The sequence below is a fragment of the Mustela erminea genome, chromosome 8, assembly GCF_009829155.1.
Source record: "Mustela erminea isolate mMusErm1 chromosome 8, mMusErm1.Pri, whole genome shotgun sequence".
Lineage (NCBI taxonomy): Eukaryota > Metazoa > Chordata > Mammalia > Carnivora > Mustelidae > Mustela > Mustela erminea.
Window position 1 is genome coordinate 39,952,167 of NC_045621.1, and position 19,033 is coordinate 39,971,199.

Genomic DNA, 19,033 nt, shown 5'->3' on the forward strand with positions numbered 1-19,033 from the left:
TGAAGTGGGGAATTCAGAATTAAAGATTATAATACTGTAAGCATTTAAATGAAATTTCTTCAACAGTCATGACTCTTAAGATTTCCTGTTTTAATTCATAAAAGAGAACAGGTAGAACACCATTCTGAGTCATATAGGTCTCTTTAGTGATAATTAAATCACAGATTATTATTCTTGGTTCTTACGAGTTTTTGAGAAATTTTTACGTTAGGAAGTAATCTTATGGAAACCATGTTATAAGTGGTAGTTAGGTTTCCAGCTCAGGGCATTAAAAAAATAGCTTTTTAAAAAAAAGATTTTATTTATTTATTTGACAGAGATCACAAGTAGGCAGAGAGGCAGAGAGCCTGACGCGGGGCTCTATATCAGGACCCTGAGATCATGACCCAAGCTGAAGGCAGAGGCTTAATCCACTGAGCCACCCAGGCGCCCCTAAAAAAATAGCATTTAATAATTTGTGTAGTATGGTTAGGTAGTTTGGCACTACCTGAAAGGTTTATAGGTGGAATGGTAAACAGGACCAGAACAGGATTTCCTTGCTTGTTCCTTAGATTCTGCCTAAGTCTAGGGCTTCTCCTGTAATTTAGTCCTGCTTTCTGCAGTTGGAAAGGTTAGGCATTACACAGCTCTAGGGACTCCATTTGCATCCTTCATGGTATTAGTGGCCATGGAGCTTTCTCTGAGGCCTGTGTCTCCTTAAAGTAATAAAGGGGGAATTAAAAAAAAAAAAATCTCTTAAGTGATTTTAATATCTTCACAACTATCAAATCAGTTTTTTTTTTAAAAAATATTTTATTAGCGTGTGTGAGAAAGCCCAAGTGGCGGGCGGGGGGAGCTGCAGAGGGAGAGGGAGAAATAGGTTCCCGGTGAGTAGGGAGCCCAGTGCAGGGCTTGCTGCAGCGCTTGATCCCAGGACCTTGGAATCATGAGCTGAGCTGAAAGCAGACGCTTAACCAACTGAGCCACCCAGGTGCCCCCAAATAATTCAGTTTTTAATGGAGAGTCATTTGCCTTGTAAATTCAGTCTGGTTCAAATCTGCTTGCTTTATAAATTCAGAGCTGTTTTCCGATGGTCAAAGTCCCATGGGGGTTTGAGTATAAAACATTTGGCTGGATGGGGTGTAAAATGGTAGTAAAAACACTCCCTCAGGATGTTTTGTCTTACAGTGAAGTCTTATGGTTGATGTAGCCTCTGCAGGTCTTTAAAAGCCAAGTAGGTCCACTTACTTTTTAAAAGCACACTGAATTGATTTATGCCAAATATGGCCACAGGACTAATGTGTAAGCAGAATGCCTGTATTGATTTACAGTGGGCATCTTCTTGGGGTCTGATCATCACTACCTTGGCAAGTCATTTCAGTTGGAATGTACCATAATTTAATTGAATCCAAGTGTTCATCAGCTGTGAGATTCTTTATGTATTACTGAAGAAGAAATCCTCATACTATGACATAAGCTCTGCCACAGAGTTTTTTAATTATTTAGATATATTTTTTTAAGATTTCATTTATTTGACACAGATAGAGAGCACAAGTAGGCGGAGCAGCAAGCAGAAGGAGAGGGAGAAGCAGGCTCCCTGCTTTGCAGGGAGCCGATGTGGGACTCGATCCCAAGACCCTGGGATCATGACATGTGCTGAAGGCAGATGCTTAACCGACTGAGCCACCCAGGTACCCCCCCCTTTTAAAAAAGATTTTAATTATTTAAAATTTTTAAATTAAATTTAATTTTTTTAAAGATTTTATTTGACAGAGATCACAAGTAGGCAGAAAGGCAGGCAGATAGAGGAGGAAGCAGGCTCCCTGCTGAGTAGAGGCGGGGCTTGATCCCGTGACCCCGGGATCATGACCTGAGCTGAAGGCAGAGGCTTTAACCCACTAGCCACTCAGGCGTGCCTAATTACTTAAAATTTTTATTTTCATTTTTTTCCCTTCAGTTGTCTGCAATGGCTTGCTTATTTTACATTTTCAGATTCAAAAGACACTTTAAAATTATTATTTTTTAAGTAATCTCTACACCCAACGTGGGGCTCCAACACATGACCAAGATCAGGAGTTGGATGTTCTTTTTTTTTAAGATTGTATTTATGAGACGGAGCAAGTGTGTGTGCAGGTGTGTGCCAGTGTGTGGCACACAAACACGCATGCATGCGGGCATGCATGAGTGAGCAAGTATGAGCTGGGGGCTAGGGGGGTGGTGGGCAGAGAGAGAGGGAGAAGCAGACTTCCTGCTAAGCAGGGAGCCTGACTCAGGGCTGATATCAGGACCCTCAGATCACGACCGGAGCTGAAGTCAGAGCTTCAGGGAGTGAACCACCCAGGAGCTCCAAGACTTGCATGCACTGAGCCATCCAGGTGTCCATTATTTTACATTTTTTAAAAAAAGATTTGATTTATTTATTTGACAGAGATCACAAGTAGGCAGTGAAGCAGGCAGAAAGAGAGGCAGGGTCGGGGCGGGGGAGCAGGCTCCCTGCCGAGCAGAGACTGATGCGGGACTTGGTCCCAGGACCCTGAGATCATGACCTGAGCTGAGGCAGAGGCTTTACCCACTGAGCCACTCAGGCACCCCATTATTTTACATTTTTTTTTTTTAAAGATTTTATTTATTTATTTGACAGAGATCACAAGTAGGCAGAGAGGCAGGCAGAGAGAGAGAGCAGGAAGCAGGCTCCCTGCAGAGCAGAGAGCCCGATGTGAGGCTCAATCCCAGGACCCTGGGATCATGACCTGAGCCGAAGGCAGAGGCTTTAACCCACTGAGCCACCCAGGCGCCCCTATTTTACATTTTTTAAAAAGTTCTTTTAAATTTATTTAAGTGTAATAGATTATTATTACATAGTATATATTTTGTGTATATTTCAAAGAGACAATAGAAGTGAAATATATTGGTTACGGTACTCCTCAAATTTCTGCATATTATGTCTGACTCTTCTAAATAATGAAAAATTTAGGATTATGGAAGTTTCCTTACTCCCCTTTTCCCCCTATTATGTCATGTTATTATGTGTCATGTTATTAAGGGTGTTAATAATGAAATGTTTCTTAGGGAACTGCTCCGTTGTTTTCTTATCAATGTAAAATTCAGTGATTTCTTGCTTCTGAAGTTCTTAAAACCAGTCCAAGTTGTTTAATTTCCCCCTTTAAGTACTTTTGCAGCTGGTGCAGATGGCCACATGGGGGTTGTGCATTGCCCAGTCTCTGCAGCAAACGAGAACAAGCTTTATCTGTGTGTGGTTTTTTTTGGTTCTTTTCCTCAGGTTCTGTAAAGCACTTACAGTCACTTATCTGATGGTGAAAAGTTATTTCACTAATATCCCATTGCTGTTTGCTTTCTTTTATATAATGCATTTCATTTCAATTTAGAACCATATTATAATCTTTTGGGAGACATTTTAAGCAGCAGTTTAAAATCGGATACTAACAACAATGCAGTTGAAAGGATGCTAGTAAACAGCTATAACTAAGTTTACTACGGGCAGACAGTGACACTTGTGGCACAACTTTCTTTGGGCTGAGAGCAGTGGTAACAGGACACTAATAGATGTATTCCAGTTTGGGAGAGATTAAAATGTGGGATACCATGTGTCTTGTGATGTTGTTATTGGTTTGTTTGTTTGTTTGTTTTAAATAGAATCACCAGTTACTTAAGAGGTGGAGGAGGGCACTAAGTTGATCTCAAGCTTGAGTCTGGTGTGAAGCTTGTGGGGCCATGTAGCAGTTCAGAGTTAAGTTAGAATATGGGTGTCTCCATGGAACCCTCAGAATTGAACTGGGGCTAGAAAACCTTCCAGAGAAGGGCAGATAAATTATTTTTTATTTACTTTTATGTTTATCCCCACCCACTGAGCTTTTCCCCCTTTTCTTTTCTTCCCAGAAGGCAAATAAATTAATAGCTGATTATGGATGTTAATGTACTTTTACTTTGCCTTTTCTTCATTTTTGACCAATTTCAAGTTTATATATATATATATATATTTTTTTTAATATTTTTATTTATTTATTTATTTGACAGACAGAGATCACAAGTAGGCAGAGAGGCAGGCAGAGAGAGAGGAAGAAGCAGGCTCCTTGCTAGGCAGAGAGCCCAGTGCAGGGCTTGATCCCGGGACTCCGGGATCACGACCTGAACTGAAGGCAGAGGCTTTAACCCACTGAGCCACCCAGGCACCCCTCTAGTTAATATTTTTAAGCTATCTCTATACCTAATACGGGGCTTGAACCCACAATCCTGAGATCAAGAAGAGGGTTGGTCTACTGAATGCTGTACTGAGCCAGCCAGATGCCCTGAGGCATTTTTTCTACTTAATATTTTTTAGATCTGACAAACAGAAATAAAAGGGTGATGTGAATTTATCTTGGAGATATTTACAGTATATTTACAATACTTACATTTTTTCATTTTTAAGCTGTAATATTCTTTTTCCATTCTGTCTCCAGCTTTATGGAGATAGAGTTGATGTATAGCATTGTATAAATTTAAAGCATGTGTATAGCATTGTATAAGTTTAAAGCATGTAGTGTATTGATTTGATACATTTATATATTGCAGAATGATTACCACTATAGCATAAAGCTAACATCTCATTCCATCACATACTTACTATTTCTTTTTTTGTGGTAAGAACATTTACGATCTAATCTCTTCACAACTTTCACGTATATAATATGGTAATCACTTTGCTGTACATAAGATGCCCAGAAGTGGGACTTTGTACCCTGTGAACACAAAGCTCCCTATCTTCCCCACCTCTCAGCCTCTGGTGACTCCTACTCTACTCTTTGTTTCTCTGAGTTTGGTTTTTCTTTAGATTCTGTATATGAATAATATCCTACAGTATTTATCTTTTCTTGTCTGACTGACTTCACTTTAAACTCTGATATTTTATAATGGTTTTTGAAAGGTCACTAATGAAACTTACTAGCAAATTATTTTAACTTGATGGTTCAACTTAATTTTTTGTTTTTTAAGATTTTATTTATTTGACAGAGAAAGAGCACAAGTAGGCAGAGACAGAGAGAGGGGGAAGCAGGCTCCCCACTGAGCAGAGAGCCCAATGTGGGGCTCGATCCTGGGACCCTGGGATCATGACCTGAGCTGAAGGCAAAGGCTTTAACCTACTGAGCCACTGAGGCGCCTCTCAAGATAATTTTTTTAAAAGAATCACTAGTGTATAAAATGCTAAGCAGAAAGTGGGGAGAGTTGTGGAAGCTGTGAAATAGGAAGGGGGGATGCTTATTTTAAGAATCTTTAACATACCTCATGGTAATGGGAGAACTGTTTGCAAGGGAGTAATATATATTAAAATGTCAGTCTGTTACCTTCATTCACTCCTTATTGCTCAATGGCTAATGAAGAAGGTCCTTAGTTTGGTCCCTGATGTCCTGCCTGGTCTGTTCCCACCTATCTCATTGGGTTCATCTTATACCATGCCCCCTTTCCCCCAGATAAACATAAGAAGATGGTGAATTGAAATGTAAGGGGATTTATGAATTTTACTTTTCCTGTTATACTGTTATAAATAGGGATTAAAAAATAATTCTGTTGGCTCTGGTTAAATGGAGCCAGGGAATAAGTAAAACACCTTAGATATAGTTTCTGGGCTGGAATTCTGTATTTCCTCTTGATTAACTGGATGGAGATATTTTTCTCATTAACAGGTTTCTCCACATATAAAATCTGTTGTAAAGATACCGGAAAATAATGGCAGCGGAAACGCAGGACACTGAACTTTGGGCCTGAATGGTGAGTTTTCAAAATCTCATATCCTATCTGATATTGGATGTACAACTAGTACAGTAGTAAGGTATTTGTACAGATATTGGGTGGTTTGTAAATGTATATGTTTTTGAGACTTTGATTTTTGTGCCTAGTTGAAAACAACTTAGCTTCTCTAGGAATAAATTATGTTTGGTTAGTGTCTGCATTCTGTATTTAAAAAAAGCTTTCTTGGTCTGGCTTTGTAATGATAACAAGATTTTCTTGGTCTGGTTTTGCACTGGTAATGGTTATGTAATGATAATGGACTTCTTGCAATCCCACCACTCTAGCAAATTATTTGCCCTTTTTTTTTTGAGCCCTTGTCTAAGTGCATATAAAATTTCACCTATAATCGTAACATTTTATCTGTATATGTTTTCTGCTACAATGCTGGTTTCATGAGTGCTATTCATAGACTTATTTGAAAACATAGTTTTTATTGAATTGTTATTTGAATTTATTTTATTGATGGTCTAGGCAGGTGGTCCAGAATTATACTGGCTATTAATTTGTAGCTCATCTAAGGTTGGGATAGCATTTGCCATAATAACAATTAATTGACTTTTGAGTCTCTTACAGATGTGTTTGGACCCTGAATATGGAATTCTCATGGAATTTTGAGATCCATCACAGTGTAGTGTGATTTTCCCCCTCTCTTCCTCCTTTCCCCCAATGTTGGTGATTGAAGATCCTCTCGTCAGTGGCATGAATAGTTGCTTTTTCTATTCAAATCTTGGCCAGAGGCAGTATATAAAATAGATAAATTGGAATGGTGTCTTAAATATTCTTGATTGTTTAGGTGAAAAATGGTGCAGACTTCTGTAGTAACTCTCTGCTTGAAGACACTTATTAACTTATTTTATGCATTTCTTTTTATATGTAATTCCTAAATTTGTTTGGCCCTTATAGCTAGCACTTGGAAACTGAGGAGAAGTCACTACTTGAAGTTCTAGGAACTGAAGCAGCTTTTCTACTTTGAGAATTATTTTGGAAATGTTGACCTAAGTAATGCTGTACCTGTTTTAGTTCTTAGCTTGTGTTTTAAAAATAGTTTTATTGCCGTATCAGTATATGTTTCTGAAGAAATTGGAGATTACAAGTGAGCCAGAGGGAGATCTAATCACCATAATTTTACCATCCATGATATAACTACTGTAAATAGGTTAGTTTATCTCTGTGGGTGGTTTTATGTATGCTTATTTGTGTATGTGTACATTTATTTTCACAAAAATGGGATCATACTGTACATTCAGCTTTGTAACCTTTTAAAAAAAGAGCCACATCAAAAGTATCTTTTTTTAAATAAATGTTTTCTTGATCTTAAATGGTTGCATTGTATGATGTACCATCATTTATTTAGCCTTCTAGATGTAGCATATATAGGCTGTTTTCAGGTTTTCATTATAAAAATATTTTTGATGAACATTCTTATAGCTAAATCTTAATTCACATCTTATTAGCTTTATAAGGTGGGTTTAAATCTATATAGCTCACTTGTTGAACTGTTTTGTGTGTAACTCTTCTGCCTTTGTCTAGAATTTGTAACCGCTTCTCTTTTGTATTTACACACTTTTCTTTGTAAAAACATGATTAAACTTGTCAGCTAATTTAAGGAAGTTGTCTTCTCCCGCCTTTTGAGAAAAAGAGACAACACTAGGAATTCAGCCTAAAGAAAAAACTGCTGGAGATGTTCTAGAGTTAAGTTAGTACACATTTAGCTTGATGCCCTATATCATTGATTGACAAACTATGGCCTGTGAGACTATAAATACAGTTTTTATGAATAAATTTTATTGGAACATAAAACATACCCATTTGTTTCCGTATTATCTGGCTGCTTTCATACCATAGTGGCAAGGTTGAGTAGTCATAGGAGAGGCCATCTGGCTCTGAAAGCTTGCATATTTACTCTTTGGCCTTCTACAGAAAAAAGCTATTTGGCCTCTGCCCTAAACCATGAGTTTCCGGAATCGTTTCAGTGGGTCACTGACCCAGTCTACCAGTAGCACTATACACATTTTTCATTGGTACTCTGAAGTTTTGTTTGATCAGTCCAGGTTTTATACAGAATTTGAACTGAAGTAGCTTTAGTAGAAGTCCCATGCTTAAACAGTAGCTTTACTGAATTTTTACTGTGCAGGCATTATTAGAGCTTAGGGTCCTTTCCTTACTCACCTGGAATGCTTTTAAACTAAGTTCTGGAGGTCTAAATAGGCACACTGCCTTGTTTCTTTTGGGAAAGGGAATATATGAGACCCTTAAGTAACTCAGATAACCCTGAGCTTAGAAGCTGCAGTATGAGTAGAAGCTGCTGCTGTGTTTCCATGCATATGTAACATTGCATTCATTGTGGAACCTGAAGTAAGGAGCTGTGTCCGGAACACTTGAGAATCAAAATTTAGAGTGATTGCATTCCATTAGAGTGTCGCTCTGAACCATACAGAAATGAATTCAGTGATGCTTTATTCTGTTCACTAAGATAATTATTTCTATTATGATGTAAAAACAAATGTTCAATAAGAAATGGATGAAATGAACAGATTTACTGATACTTGGGGAAGTAGTAAAGATGGGAGAATGTTGAAAATCGTGGTAGAGACAGACCATGAATGACCATATACATAGACTTTTTAAGGTAGGGATGTGGGGTCATTAGGTCTTAGCTTATCTCTATATTTAGAATAAAAATATGTATTATATAACACTAAAGCAATTTAAAAAGGTGTGATAGATTTAATGAAGGAGTAAATAGTTTCTAGAAATAAAACAATAGTCTTTACTCAAATGTTACTGCCTTAGACCTCCTGACCCATATGTATATAATACCTTCTCATTTCCTATCTCTCTACTCTGCTTAATTTTTCCTTTTTCTTTTTCTTTTCTTTTCTTTTTTTTAAAGATTATTTATTTATTTATTTGGCAGACAGAGATTACAAGTAGGCAGAGAGGCAGACAGAGAGAGAGGAAGGGAAGCAGGCTCTTGGCTGAGCAGAGAGCCCGATGCGGGCCTTGATCCCAGGACCCCCGGGATCATGACCCGAGCTTAAGGCAGAGGCTTTAACCCACTGAGCCACCCAGGCGCCCTTAATTTTTTCTTAATGGTCTATATCTAAATGGAACGTGGCAACTATTTTACTCACTTATTCTCTTTATGATTTAAATCCATCCTCCAGTTTCCCACTAGACTGTGAGCTCCACAGAGGGCAGGTACTTTGGTCTCAGTTTTTGTACAGTTTGTTCATTGCTGTATCTCCAGTGCCTGCATTATATAGTAGGTGCTCAATAAATATTTGTTCATTGAGTGAATGAGTTGTTGGAAAGTAAAGTTGATTTTTAATGTTTTGCTATTATAAATATGTGTGTGTATATATCCTTGAACAGTTTTGTTGGTACTGCTGATTATTTTGGAGTAATTCCTTGGAAGTGGAATTATTAAAACAAAAATTACAGTTTTAAGGCTTTGGATGATGTGTGGACAGATTGACCACCAGAAGGGTTGTGTGAATTTAATTCCCATCCCATGCCTGTTTACTTCACCCTTGACAAAACACTAAGTACTACCTTACAAAAAAATGAAAAAAAATTTTTTTGTTTTAAATCTGGTAGATTTAGGTTTTTTGGATTTTTTTAAAAAAAGTTTTGTTTGGTTCAGTAACAAAGTAATTCATGCTTATTCTAGAAAACCGTGGAGGAAATGGTAGTACAAAAAGAAAAAGAAAATACATAAGTTATCCTTAATTCTACTGTCCAAAGAACCATTGTGAATATTTTGGTTTGTATCCTATTTTTTTCCCTGCAAATGTTTATATATATACTTAAAGACATTTAAAAAAAATTCATTATTTACTTGTTTTGGGGGGGATTATTTTTATTTTTACATTGAGGATTGTAAATAGATAAATGTAGATGATAAAGGAATCTATCGTAGGGGGAATAAGCGCAGATAGTTACCTGGCTTTATGGGGAAGAAGCCAAGGAATCTCTCCTTCTGGTTTTCTTCTATCTCATCTCCTTGGTCTTAAGGAAATTTTTTCTAGGTCTTTTCCTTGCAAGAAAGTGAGACACTTATTTCCCCCAAAGCATTTTGTTTATACCTGTTTTAAAATAGTTACATTTTTGTGTTGTGTCTCTGTGTTTACCTTACTCAGAAAAGAACATAAGAAAGGCACTGTATTTCTCAATTTTGGTAAGCCCATTGTTTACCCTTGTGTACTAAACATAGGCACTTAGTAAATATTGGACTCAAGTCTCATGGGGGTGGGGAGAAATGCGGGCAAAGAAGAAAAACCTGTTATTGTTGGGTTACTAAGTATCATGGGCTTGTGGGGAAAATGAGAGAAGTTCTGAAGAATGGGATGCATTAATCATCCCAGTTTTCCAAAAAGAGTGAAAGATATTTGTGCGGTCTGAAGGGATAAGTAATTTTGGTATTATCCAGGGGTGTAATTTATTTATTTATTAATATTTTATTTTATTTATCTGAGAGAGGTGGGAAAAAGAGGGTGCTCACACATGTGAACAGGGACAGGCAAAGAAGGAGAAGCAGACACTGCTGCAGGGAGCCTGACATGGGGCTTGATCCCAGGACCTTGGTATCATGACCATAGGTTGAAGGCAAGATGCCTAACTGACTGAGTCTCCCAGGCACCCCCAGGGTATATTTTAGAAGAGAATATTAAGATTTGTTTAGAAAATATTTCTCACATGCCTCCTATGTTCTGTGTCTTGTGTTAGGTGCTGAGGCAACAAGGTTGAAAGGACATGGTACCTGCCTTTGAATTATGTAGTGGGGAAGCTGACAGTAATTTCACTATAATGTTGACGTGTGAAGGAAGCGTAGCGAAGTAAATAGTATTCATCTGCTTATTTGATGCCTATAGACATCTCATCATTCATACTTTTCTGAAACTGAGCTCGTGAGTTTTTCTATTTTAGATTTATTTAATCTTAAAATACCACAGTATGCCCATTTGCTCAGTCCCAAAGTCTTGGAGTTATTCTGGATATTTCTTTTACTTCTGTATCTCTACATCTAGTCAATTCCAGTGCCATTTCTGTTTCATCTCCAACATATCTCAAATCTGTTCATTTCTCTCCACCTGCATTGCTGTCACCCTATTATAAGTCACTGCCATCTCTGACATAAACAATTGCAGGAGTGGCCTCATGTTTTCTGGCTTTCATTCTTCTCATTGTTCAGCAGCCAGAGCAATCTTAAGATATAAATTGGGTCAGGTTTTCTCCAAAATCCTTCAATAGCTTTATGTCTATTTGCATGACTTTTTATTGGCTTTTTCTTCCACTAGCCAGTTAGTTCCATGAAGGCTGAGCTGGTACTTGTGTCTAGCCCAGGTATTGAGGATTTTGAGCTCTCTTCCCTGTACCATTCTCTTTTCCAACTCCTCATCCTCCTCATTCTGACTTGACTCTTCCTTTTCCTTCTTGCACTTAACCTCTCTGTTCCTCCAGCAGTCTTCCCTCCCTACAAGTGAAAATGGCTTGAAAAAATAAAATTTTCCTGATAGCAGAAAAGGCATGTGTAAAGACAAGGGGGCAGGAAACAGCAAGTTTAAGAGAGGAATTCTGAGACACTGTCTTTACTATACTGTGAAGTGTGGGAGAGATGAGCTTGGAGGCATCCTTTCTATGTTAAGAAACTCGATTTTATTTGATCGTTGCATGCCAATGAAGAGTTGTTAATCAGGGAACATTTTATTTGGGTTTGCATTTTAGATGTATTTGTAGTAGTGTGGAGGTTGAACAATGACTAGTTATATCACTTAGGATGCTGTTGTAGCAGTCCAGGTAAGAAAGAAAAGTGTGGATAGTAAGATAGGATGGCTTGAGAGATTTAGAATCTAAAACTGGTAGGATGTGGTAATTGGATATGGGACATGGTAGAAGGTGAGGAGTAAAGGATGACTCCCAGACTCTTAATCCAGTGGGTTGAAGTAGATGGTGATGTCCTTAACCTACCTTAAGGTGATGAAGGGGTTTGGGATGAGTAAGCTGATGAGTAAGGTTTGGGTGATGTTAAAGCAAAAGCTGAGAGGCTCATATGGAAGACTTAAAAGCTCTAGGGAAGAGGTCAGAGCTGGAGTTGAGAATCAGGAGCTTACCCAGAATTGTTTTTTGACTCCTATACTTTCACACATCTACATGGATACTCCAGATTGCCTTCATAAACTGAAGTTTGGATTTGGAACAATAATAAGTGAAGTTTTGGGGGTGTCATGGATTTTAGAAGGTTTTCTAATGCTACCCATCAGTTACTACTGCTTATATTAGAACTGGGCCTTTTGTGTTAAACAGATCTCAGTATGACCAGAAAGAAGAAGGTGACTGATGGGAAATTGTCCCTTGGATTTGTGTGAGGTTATTGATGAACTTCACTGGAAGCAGTGAGTTGTAGGGGGAAGCCAGATTATGCCATTGTTTTTTTTGTTTCTTTTTGCTCTGGGTTTTGAAGTGACCACAAGTATGGATGTGGAGATGTTTCTGAAATAGAGAGGAATGATGAGCAATAGTGCATAGCTAGAGGGGATGCTGCATTAAAAGGGGTTTTAAACAACTCAGTGTCAGAAGAGAGGTTAAAGATCATTGGTGGGTTTTTAGGGAGGGATGTTACCCAGGGGTGTTTTTAGCTTTTACAAATATCTGTAGGTGAAGAGGGACTTGGAACAGGATTTGCCGATTATTGAGTAGAGCACAGATCTCCTCATTGAAGCTACTATCTTAGTTTGAATTACTCTCAGTTTGCCTTAGTTCGTTCTCTTCACAGTCCTGGAGGAATCTCTTGAGAATGCACTCTGGTTATGTTACTCTTAGATCTGGGGCTTATAAGAAATACTCAGTCCTTGACATTGGACATTCAGTCCTTGGGCAGTGGGCGTGGTCCATTGGAAGGGACCAGGGTGATAAGTGGATTTGAAATCTTGTGAGGAGCGGATGAAGAAATTAATGTTGAGCCAGGAGAAGGAAAGTCTCTAAAGAGACATTGTGTCTATTTGCCAGTACGGGAATGTTTTTCACTTGAAAGAGTGTCTAAGATGTGCCCTCTAGTGGTTGGAAGGAGTGGCAAGCATACTGGTTTAGTATAAGAAAGTTACTTTAACATAGTTTCTTTTTTTAAAAAAAGATTTTATTTATTTATTTTAGAGAGTATGAGTGTATGTGTGTGGGGGGGCGCAAAGAGAGAGGGAGAAGGAGGATTTCAGGCCAGCTCCCTGCTGAGCATGGAGCCTGCCGTGAGGGGCCTGTGGTGAACCCGAGTTCATGACCTGAGCCGAAATCAAGAGTTGGACGCTCAATCGACTGAGCTACTCAGGTGCCCCTAAAATAATTTATAATAAAATATGTATGTTTTAGGGGAGGTGAATCATGAGAGACTATGGACTCTGAAAAACAATCTGAGGGGTTTGAAGTGGTGGGGGGGGGTGGGAGGTTGGGGTACCAGGTGGTGGGTATTATAGAGGGCACGGATTGCATGGAGCACTGGGTGTGGTGAAAAAATAATGAATACTGTTATGCTGAAAATAAATAAATTAATTTAAAAAATAAAAAATAAAAAAATGTATGTTTTAAAATTAATGTTTGGCAAAGTAAACCTTGCCTATTTGATTGATTGATTTTTTTTAAGGTTTTATTTATTTGAGAGATAGCACAGGCAGAGGGAGAAACAGGTTTCCCACTGAGCTAGGAGCCCGATATTATGACTAAAGCTGAAGGCAGATGCTTAACCAACTGAGCCACTCCCAAACCTTGCCTATTTTAAATAAAGTTTGGGAGTTTTGATCTTTTTAGTCATGAAAACCTAGGTTTGAGACTTTGTTTTGTTGGCTGAGTGTGGGCAAGTTGTTTAACCCTCATCTGTTCCTGGAGTTGTGAAGCTGAAATGAAATGATGTGAAGTAATTCCTATGTAAAATTCCCAGCTTCAGTTCTCAGCGGATATTAATTCCACTTTTTCAGGAAAAAGCCCAGCTATACATGAATTTGGTGGAGAGCAGTTTGTGGAGGGCCCTCTAGCAGTGGTTCTTCATGTTTCATGTTGTTTTCTTCCCTGGTTGTTCCAACCTGTCTTACAGGAGTTGGACTAAATGACCGCTATGTCCAGTATTTGGAAAGAAAACAAAAGACCAGCCTAGTAGCAATAAGCACTCCTAGCACCCAGTTTGCATTTTTAATATGCATTAAGGAGAATCAGGCTCCCAGGAGAAATGGTTGATTCTAGGCCTGAGGCAAGAAATACAAGCTATGCCTAGAACATAGAACATATTGACATAACAGAAAAGAAGCTGTTAAAGACTGTTGGGGTGTGTCAGAAGGATTTAGGAGCATACCTGAAGAGTCTCCTGCTGGTCAATGATGAGACAGTTTGAGGGGCACCTGGCTGGCTCAGTCAGTGGAGCATGTGGCTCTTGATCTCAGGGTCATGAGTTTAAGCCCCTCATTAGGTGCGTAGCCTACTTGAAAGATGAGAATTTGAATACTGTTAGTAATTGCAGTGAAATAACTTAATTAAAATTATTTGTTATCATTGGAAGATGCTAGGGAATTAAGTCCCTATTTTGAAAACTAATTATAAGAATCAAGACTTTTTTCTTTCCTGTATGAACTATACTATTCGGTAATAATACTAAATAAGTAAGAGAGAAATTTCTCCTTATAGAAATACTCCAGCTAATAAAGAAGGAATAATAGAATAAAATCACTTCGTAACCTTAGTGAATGAACTTAGGCACCTTGGCATTGGTCTTCAGGGACTGCTAGACTCAAAAAACGAACCAGGCAGTAAGTGCTTCCAAATGGCATAACATACCACTATATGGAAGTAGTCTTTCCAGATCAGATCAGGTCTTTACATCCAGTCACCAATGTACATGAAATGCAGAGAACAGAGAAACATGTTAAGGTGTATCACAGAGATAAAAATCAGCAAAATCCTGACTAGAAAAAATTCTTTTGGAGAGGACATTCCAGAGTATTTACTGATGACAAAACTTCCCTTCAAAAATTTCCCCCAGGGGCGCCTGGGTGGCTCAGTCGAGTTAAGCATCTGCTTTCAGGTCAGGTCATGATCCCCAGGGCCTAGGATCAAGTCCTGCATGGGGCTCCCTGCTCAGCAGGAGGCCTGCTTCTCCCCCATCCACACTCCCCCTGCTGTGTTTCCTCTCTCCCTGTGTTTCTGTCAAATAAATAAAATCTTTTAAAAAATAAAGTCCCCCCAAAATCTTGGAAAGTTTCCTTCAGAATTTTTTTTGAAAGCATATGAATTCCTTGAAAAACAGTATCAGAGGAGGGTTAGATGGAGTGGTTAGAAGGAGCAGGGTTGGCCATGGGTTATTGATATGGGGGCTGGGTGAATGTATGTAGGAGTTCGTTATGTATTCTTGGTGTTCTTACGTATGTTCAAAATCGTCCATAAATAAAATGTTAAAAAAAGATAAGTAGAAAGAGAAGATAGAACATTGAAAAAAGACCCTAGCAATCTTGAGTGTACTAATACATCCCCCATTTTCTCCATATGTACATATAAACACTTTTTTATATTTATGCACATATAATTTTTTACTAATATACAAGTAATGTTCTGCTTTCCTTCATATTTTTTTTAAAATGTGTGGATCATTCCTTTTTTGAGTATGTGAATAAAGCTGAACAATTTGGGGAATATATTTTAATGCTTCAATTGAATTTTCCTTTAGGCTAAACTACTGAAGTAAAGTACCTTGGTCCCCTTTACCCTTGATACTTAACTACTTTATAGAACTTCAGGCAGCCCTCAGATAAGGAGCTCCTGCTGGTAGTGGTTTTTGCTACTTGCTGTTTGACACAGTGCTGCAGTGAGGTTTTATTATGGCCATTTTTTGCTGAGTTTCACCCACCTTTTTTTTTCCCTCTCTAAATAAAAGCATCTTATAAAAAATGCTCCTTCTTTCCTGGTTCCATTCCTCTTGGAGTATATTTTTTATTTTTTCCTAGAAGTAAATATGGCTTAAAATTTTTTTTCTTGTATTAACTCTTCAGTGCATTTTCACATTCAACATACTGATCATTGCTTCCAGTAAAAATGAATTGTGAAATACTATAGGCATATAAAAGTATAAAATTGTAACAAACATTTCTGTATAGCATAAATGAGAAAATAAATCATGCAGGTATAATTAAAACAGCCTTTATATTTTCCTTCCCTTTGCAAATAGAACCTTATCCTGAATTTTGTATTTGTCAATTCATGTTTGTTTTTATACTTACTATATTTTATATGTATTCTTAAACAGTATAAATTTATTTTCAGGTTTGCTTGTATATCTTGTTGTAAGCTTCTGTGTTTTGCTTTTTCTTTTGTATAGCATACGTTCTTATTTAGCAGATACTAATGTTTTATAAAACATTAGTAGATCATTCTTTTTTTTTTTTTTAAGATTTTATTTATTTATTTGACAGACAGAGATTACAATGTAGGGCAGAGAGGCAGGCAGAGAGAAAAGGGGGAAGCAGGCTCCCCGCTGAGGAGCAGAGAGCCCGATGTGGGGCTCGATCTCAGGACCCTGTGATCATGACCTGAGCTGAAGGCAGAGGCTTTAACCCACTGAGCCACCCAGGCGCCCCATTAGTACATCATTCTTTGAAGTGGTGGTTCCACTGTAATCCCACAAATACTGCTTGATAATTTCCATTGTTTTACATCCTTACCAACAACCGGTATTCCAGATTTATTAATTGGTATTGTCAGATTCATTAATTCTTACTAATCTAATAGGTATAAGGTGATATTTCACTTCTGTTTTAATTCTGTTCCTTTTATGATTTGAAATAGTTACCTCTTCACTGCCAGACTTCTCAGGGACATGCCATGATAACCTTTTAAGTAAGGAGTTTACCGCGTGGTCGTCTGGTTATTTCTCAATGAACTGTTCTCTTAATGTGCTATGACAGCAGGTTGTATTAAAGCTAAAATCTTGGATACCTTGAGAAAATGGGATTTCTTTCTGCTCTTTTAAAGAACTAAAATGAACACTTTTGTAGTATATAAAAATAGAAGTTCTTAGTGCCAGAATATTTGACATTTCATTTTTTATGTCTCTCCTATTCTAGGCTCCGGGCTCTGTCCAGTGGTGGGAGTATCACGTCCCCTCCTCTTTCTCCAGCTTTGCCGAAGTATAAGTTAGCAGACTATCGTTATGGTCGAGAAGAAATGTTAGCACTTTTCCTTAAAGATAACAAGGTAAGAGAAAAGTAAAGAGTTCAGAATTATGAATGAGATTTTAGGGTATGTACAGTGATACACTGATAGATGAAGTACCCATGGTTTTTCTGGTTTTTTTTCCCTGCTTTGAAACCTGCAGTCATTGACAGAGAATCTTCTAAGTGTAAGGCGCTCAGTATTTTTTAGAGAAGACCTAAGATTTTGTTATAGGAGTAGAAAACTTCATGGAAACAGGGAATATTCAGCACTTAATACTTTGTTTAATTTCCTTTTAATGCCTCCTTCATGTCCATTTCTATCCCAGTTTAATGGCTGCACCTCTCTTAGTTGTACCTCTTACTCTTCATTTAGAAGTTAGGAGTAAGAAGAGGAGCATTCTCTTCTTTCCCTTTTTGTATTAAATATAGACCGTTTTCAGTTGAGAGAATGTCTTAAAATATATCATGTTTGTGTCACTTATAACGGATCAAAACTCAAACAGTGTAAAGTACTTACTGTCTGACTAGTGAGAGCTAATATTTTCTATTTTTTAAATATACTTTGTTTTTACTTTTACTAATGGTTTGCGGAATCTCAACTTTTTTTTTTTTTTTTTAAGATTTTATTTATTTATTCGACAAACAGATCTACTTGTGATCAGGTAGGCAGAGAGGCAGGCAGAGAGAGAGGGGGAAGGAGGCTCCCCATTGAGCAGGGAGCCTGATGCAGGGCTCGATCCCAGGACCCTGGGATCATGACCTGAGCTGAAGGCAGAGACTTGAACCCACTGAGCCACTCAGGCACCCCCGGAATCTCAAATTTTAATGATGGTTGCTAAGGACAGATGAAATTGTTGATGAAACTCTCATTAGTACCTTGTGGCCTTGAGTTAAACGTAAGGGTTTTTATTCCTCCACTCTGTACTCTGGAATACCAGAGTTAGTGCTGTATATCATATCTGAAAGTGGTGGTCTGATGAGAGGAAGAGGAAGGTGACTGGGGTTTTTAATATTTGACCCTCTCAGAATATGTAAGTACTACTGAAGGTAATTGTGGTTGAAGAAGCTTTACTCCATATTTATTATAATCACCAAGATGCAGACAAAAGGGTATTTTTTCTTAAAATTTTTGTAGTTGGAGGGATAGCATTAATTTCATGGTCCTGTGTTTGGTCATACAGATACCTTCAGACCTACTGGATAAAGAATTTCTGCCTATCCTACAGGAGGAGCCCCTGCCTCCGTTGGCTCTTGTACCCTTTACAGAAGAAGAACAGGTTTGTGCTTACCTTTGAGCCTTAGGTCAAACCCTTGTTCCTTTCCACTGAGTCATGAGAATCGGAAGTTACTACTTATGCCTTCAGGCTTCCATCCCACAGATCTGTTTCTTCTTTCTGTTCACTTGAAGTGTGGATGCCTCTTACAGTTGGCGAGATTCTGCTTTAGTCCTGAAGCTTTTTGAGTGTTACATAGAGCAAGGAAATGTTTCTAGATCCTTAAGGACAATGGGAATCATCCATTATAATTTATTTGAGTAGAGAGGTATTTTTTGGGAAGTAGGGCCTTCTTTTCAGAATAATAATAGTTTTTCAGAAATAATTGGTAACCTGAATTCTTACCAATGCCTTCTTTTTTTTTTTTTTTTTTAAGATTTTATTTATTTACTTGACAAAGAACATAAGCAGGGGGGAGTGGCAGGCAGATGAAGAGGGAGAAAGGAGCCCAGTGTGGGGCTCGATCCCAGGACCCTGGATCATGACCTGAACCAAAGGCAGTTGCTTAACCCACTAAGCCACCCAGGTGCCCCCATTCTTCTTCTTCTTTTTTTAATTGAATTAATTAACATGATGTATTACTAGTTTAAGAGGTAGAGTTCAGTAATTCAGTAGTCGTGTACTGCTCATTACATCATATGCCCTCCTTAATGTCTGTCCATCACCCAGTTACCCCATCTCTCCACCACTCTCCCCTCTAGCAGTCCTAGTTTGTTTCCTGTGATACAGTCTTATGGTTTGTTTCCCTCTCTGATTTCATCTTGTTTCATTTTTTCCTCTCTTCCCCATGACCCTCTGTTTTGTTTCTTA

General features: G+C 38.1%; 1 protein-coding gene across 1 annotated transcript in view; it reads left to right on the forward strand.

The window, feature by feature from the left end:
- The window catches only part of GIGYF2 (GRB10 interacting GYF protein 2), a 149,605-nt gene that overhangs the window by 22,987 nt on the left and 107,585 nt on the right, over positions 1 to 19,033 (forward strand). The window contains 3 exon segments of the mRNA XM_032355189.1: positions 5,661 to 5,745; positions 16,860 to 16,989; positions 18,131 to 18,226. Of these exon segments, the coding sequence (XP_032211080.1) occupies positions 16,960 to 16,989; positions 18,131 to 18,226 (126 nt within the window). The 5' untranslated portion in view covers positions 5,661 to 5,745; positions 16,860 to 16,959.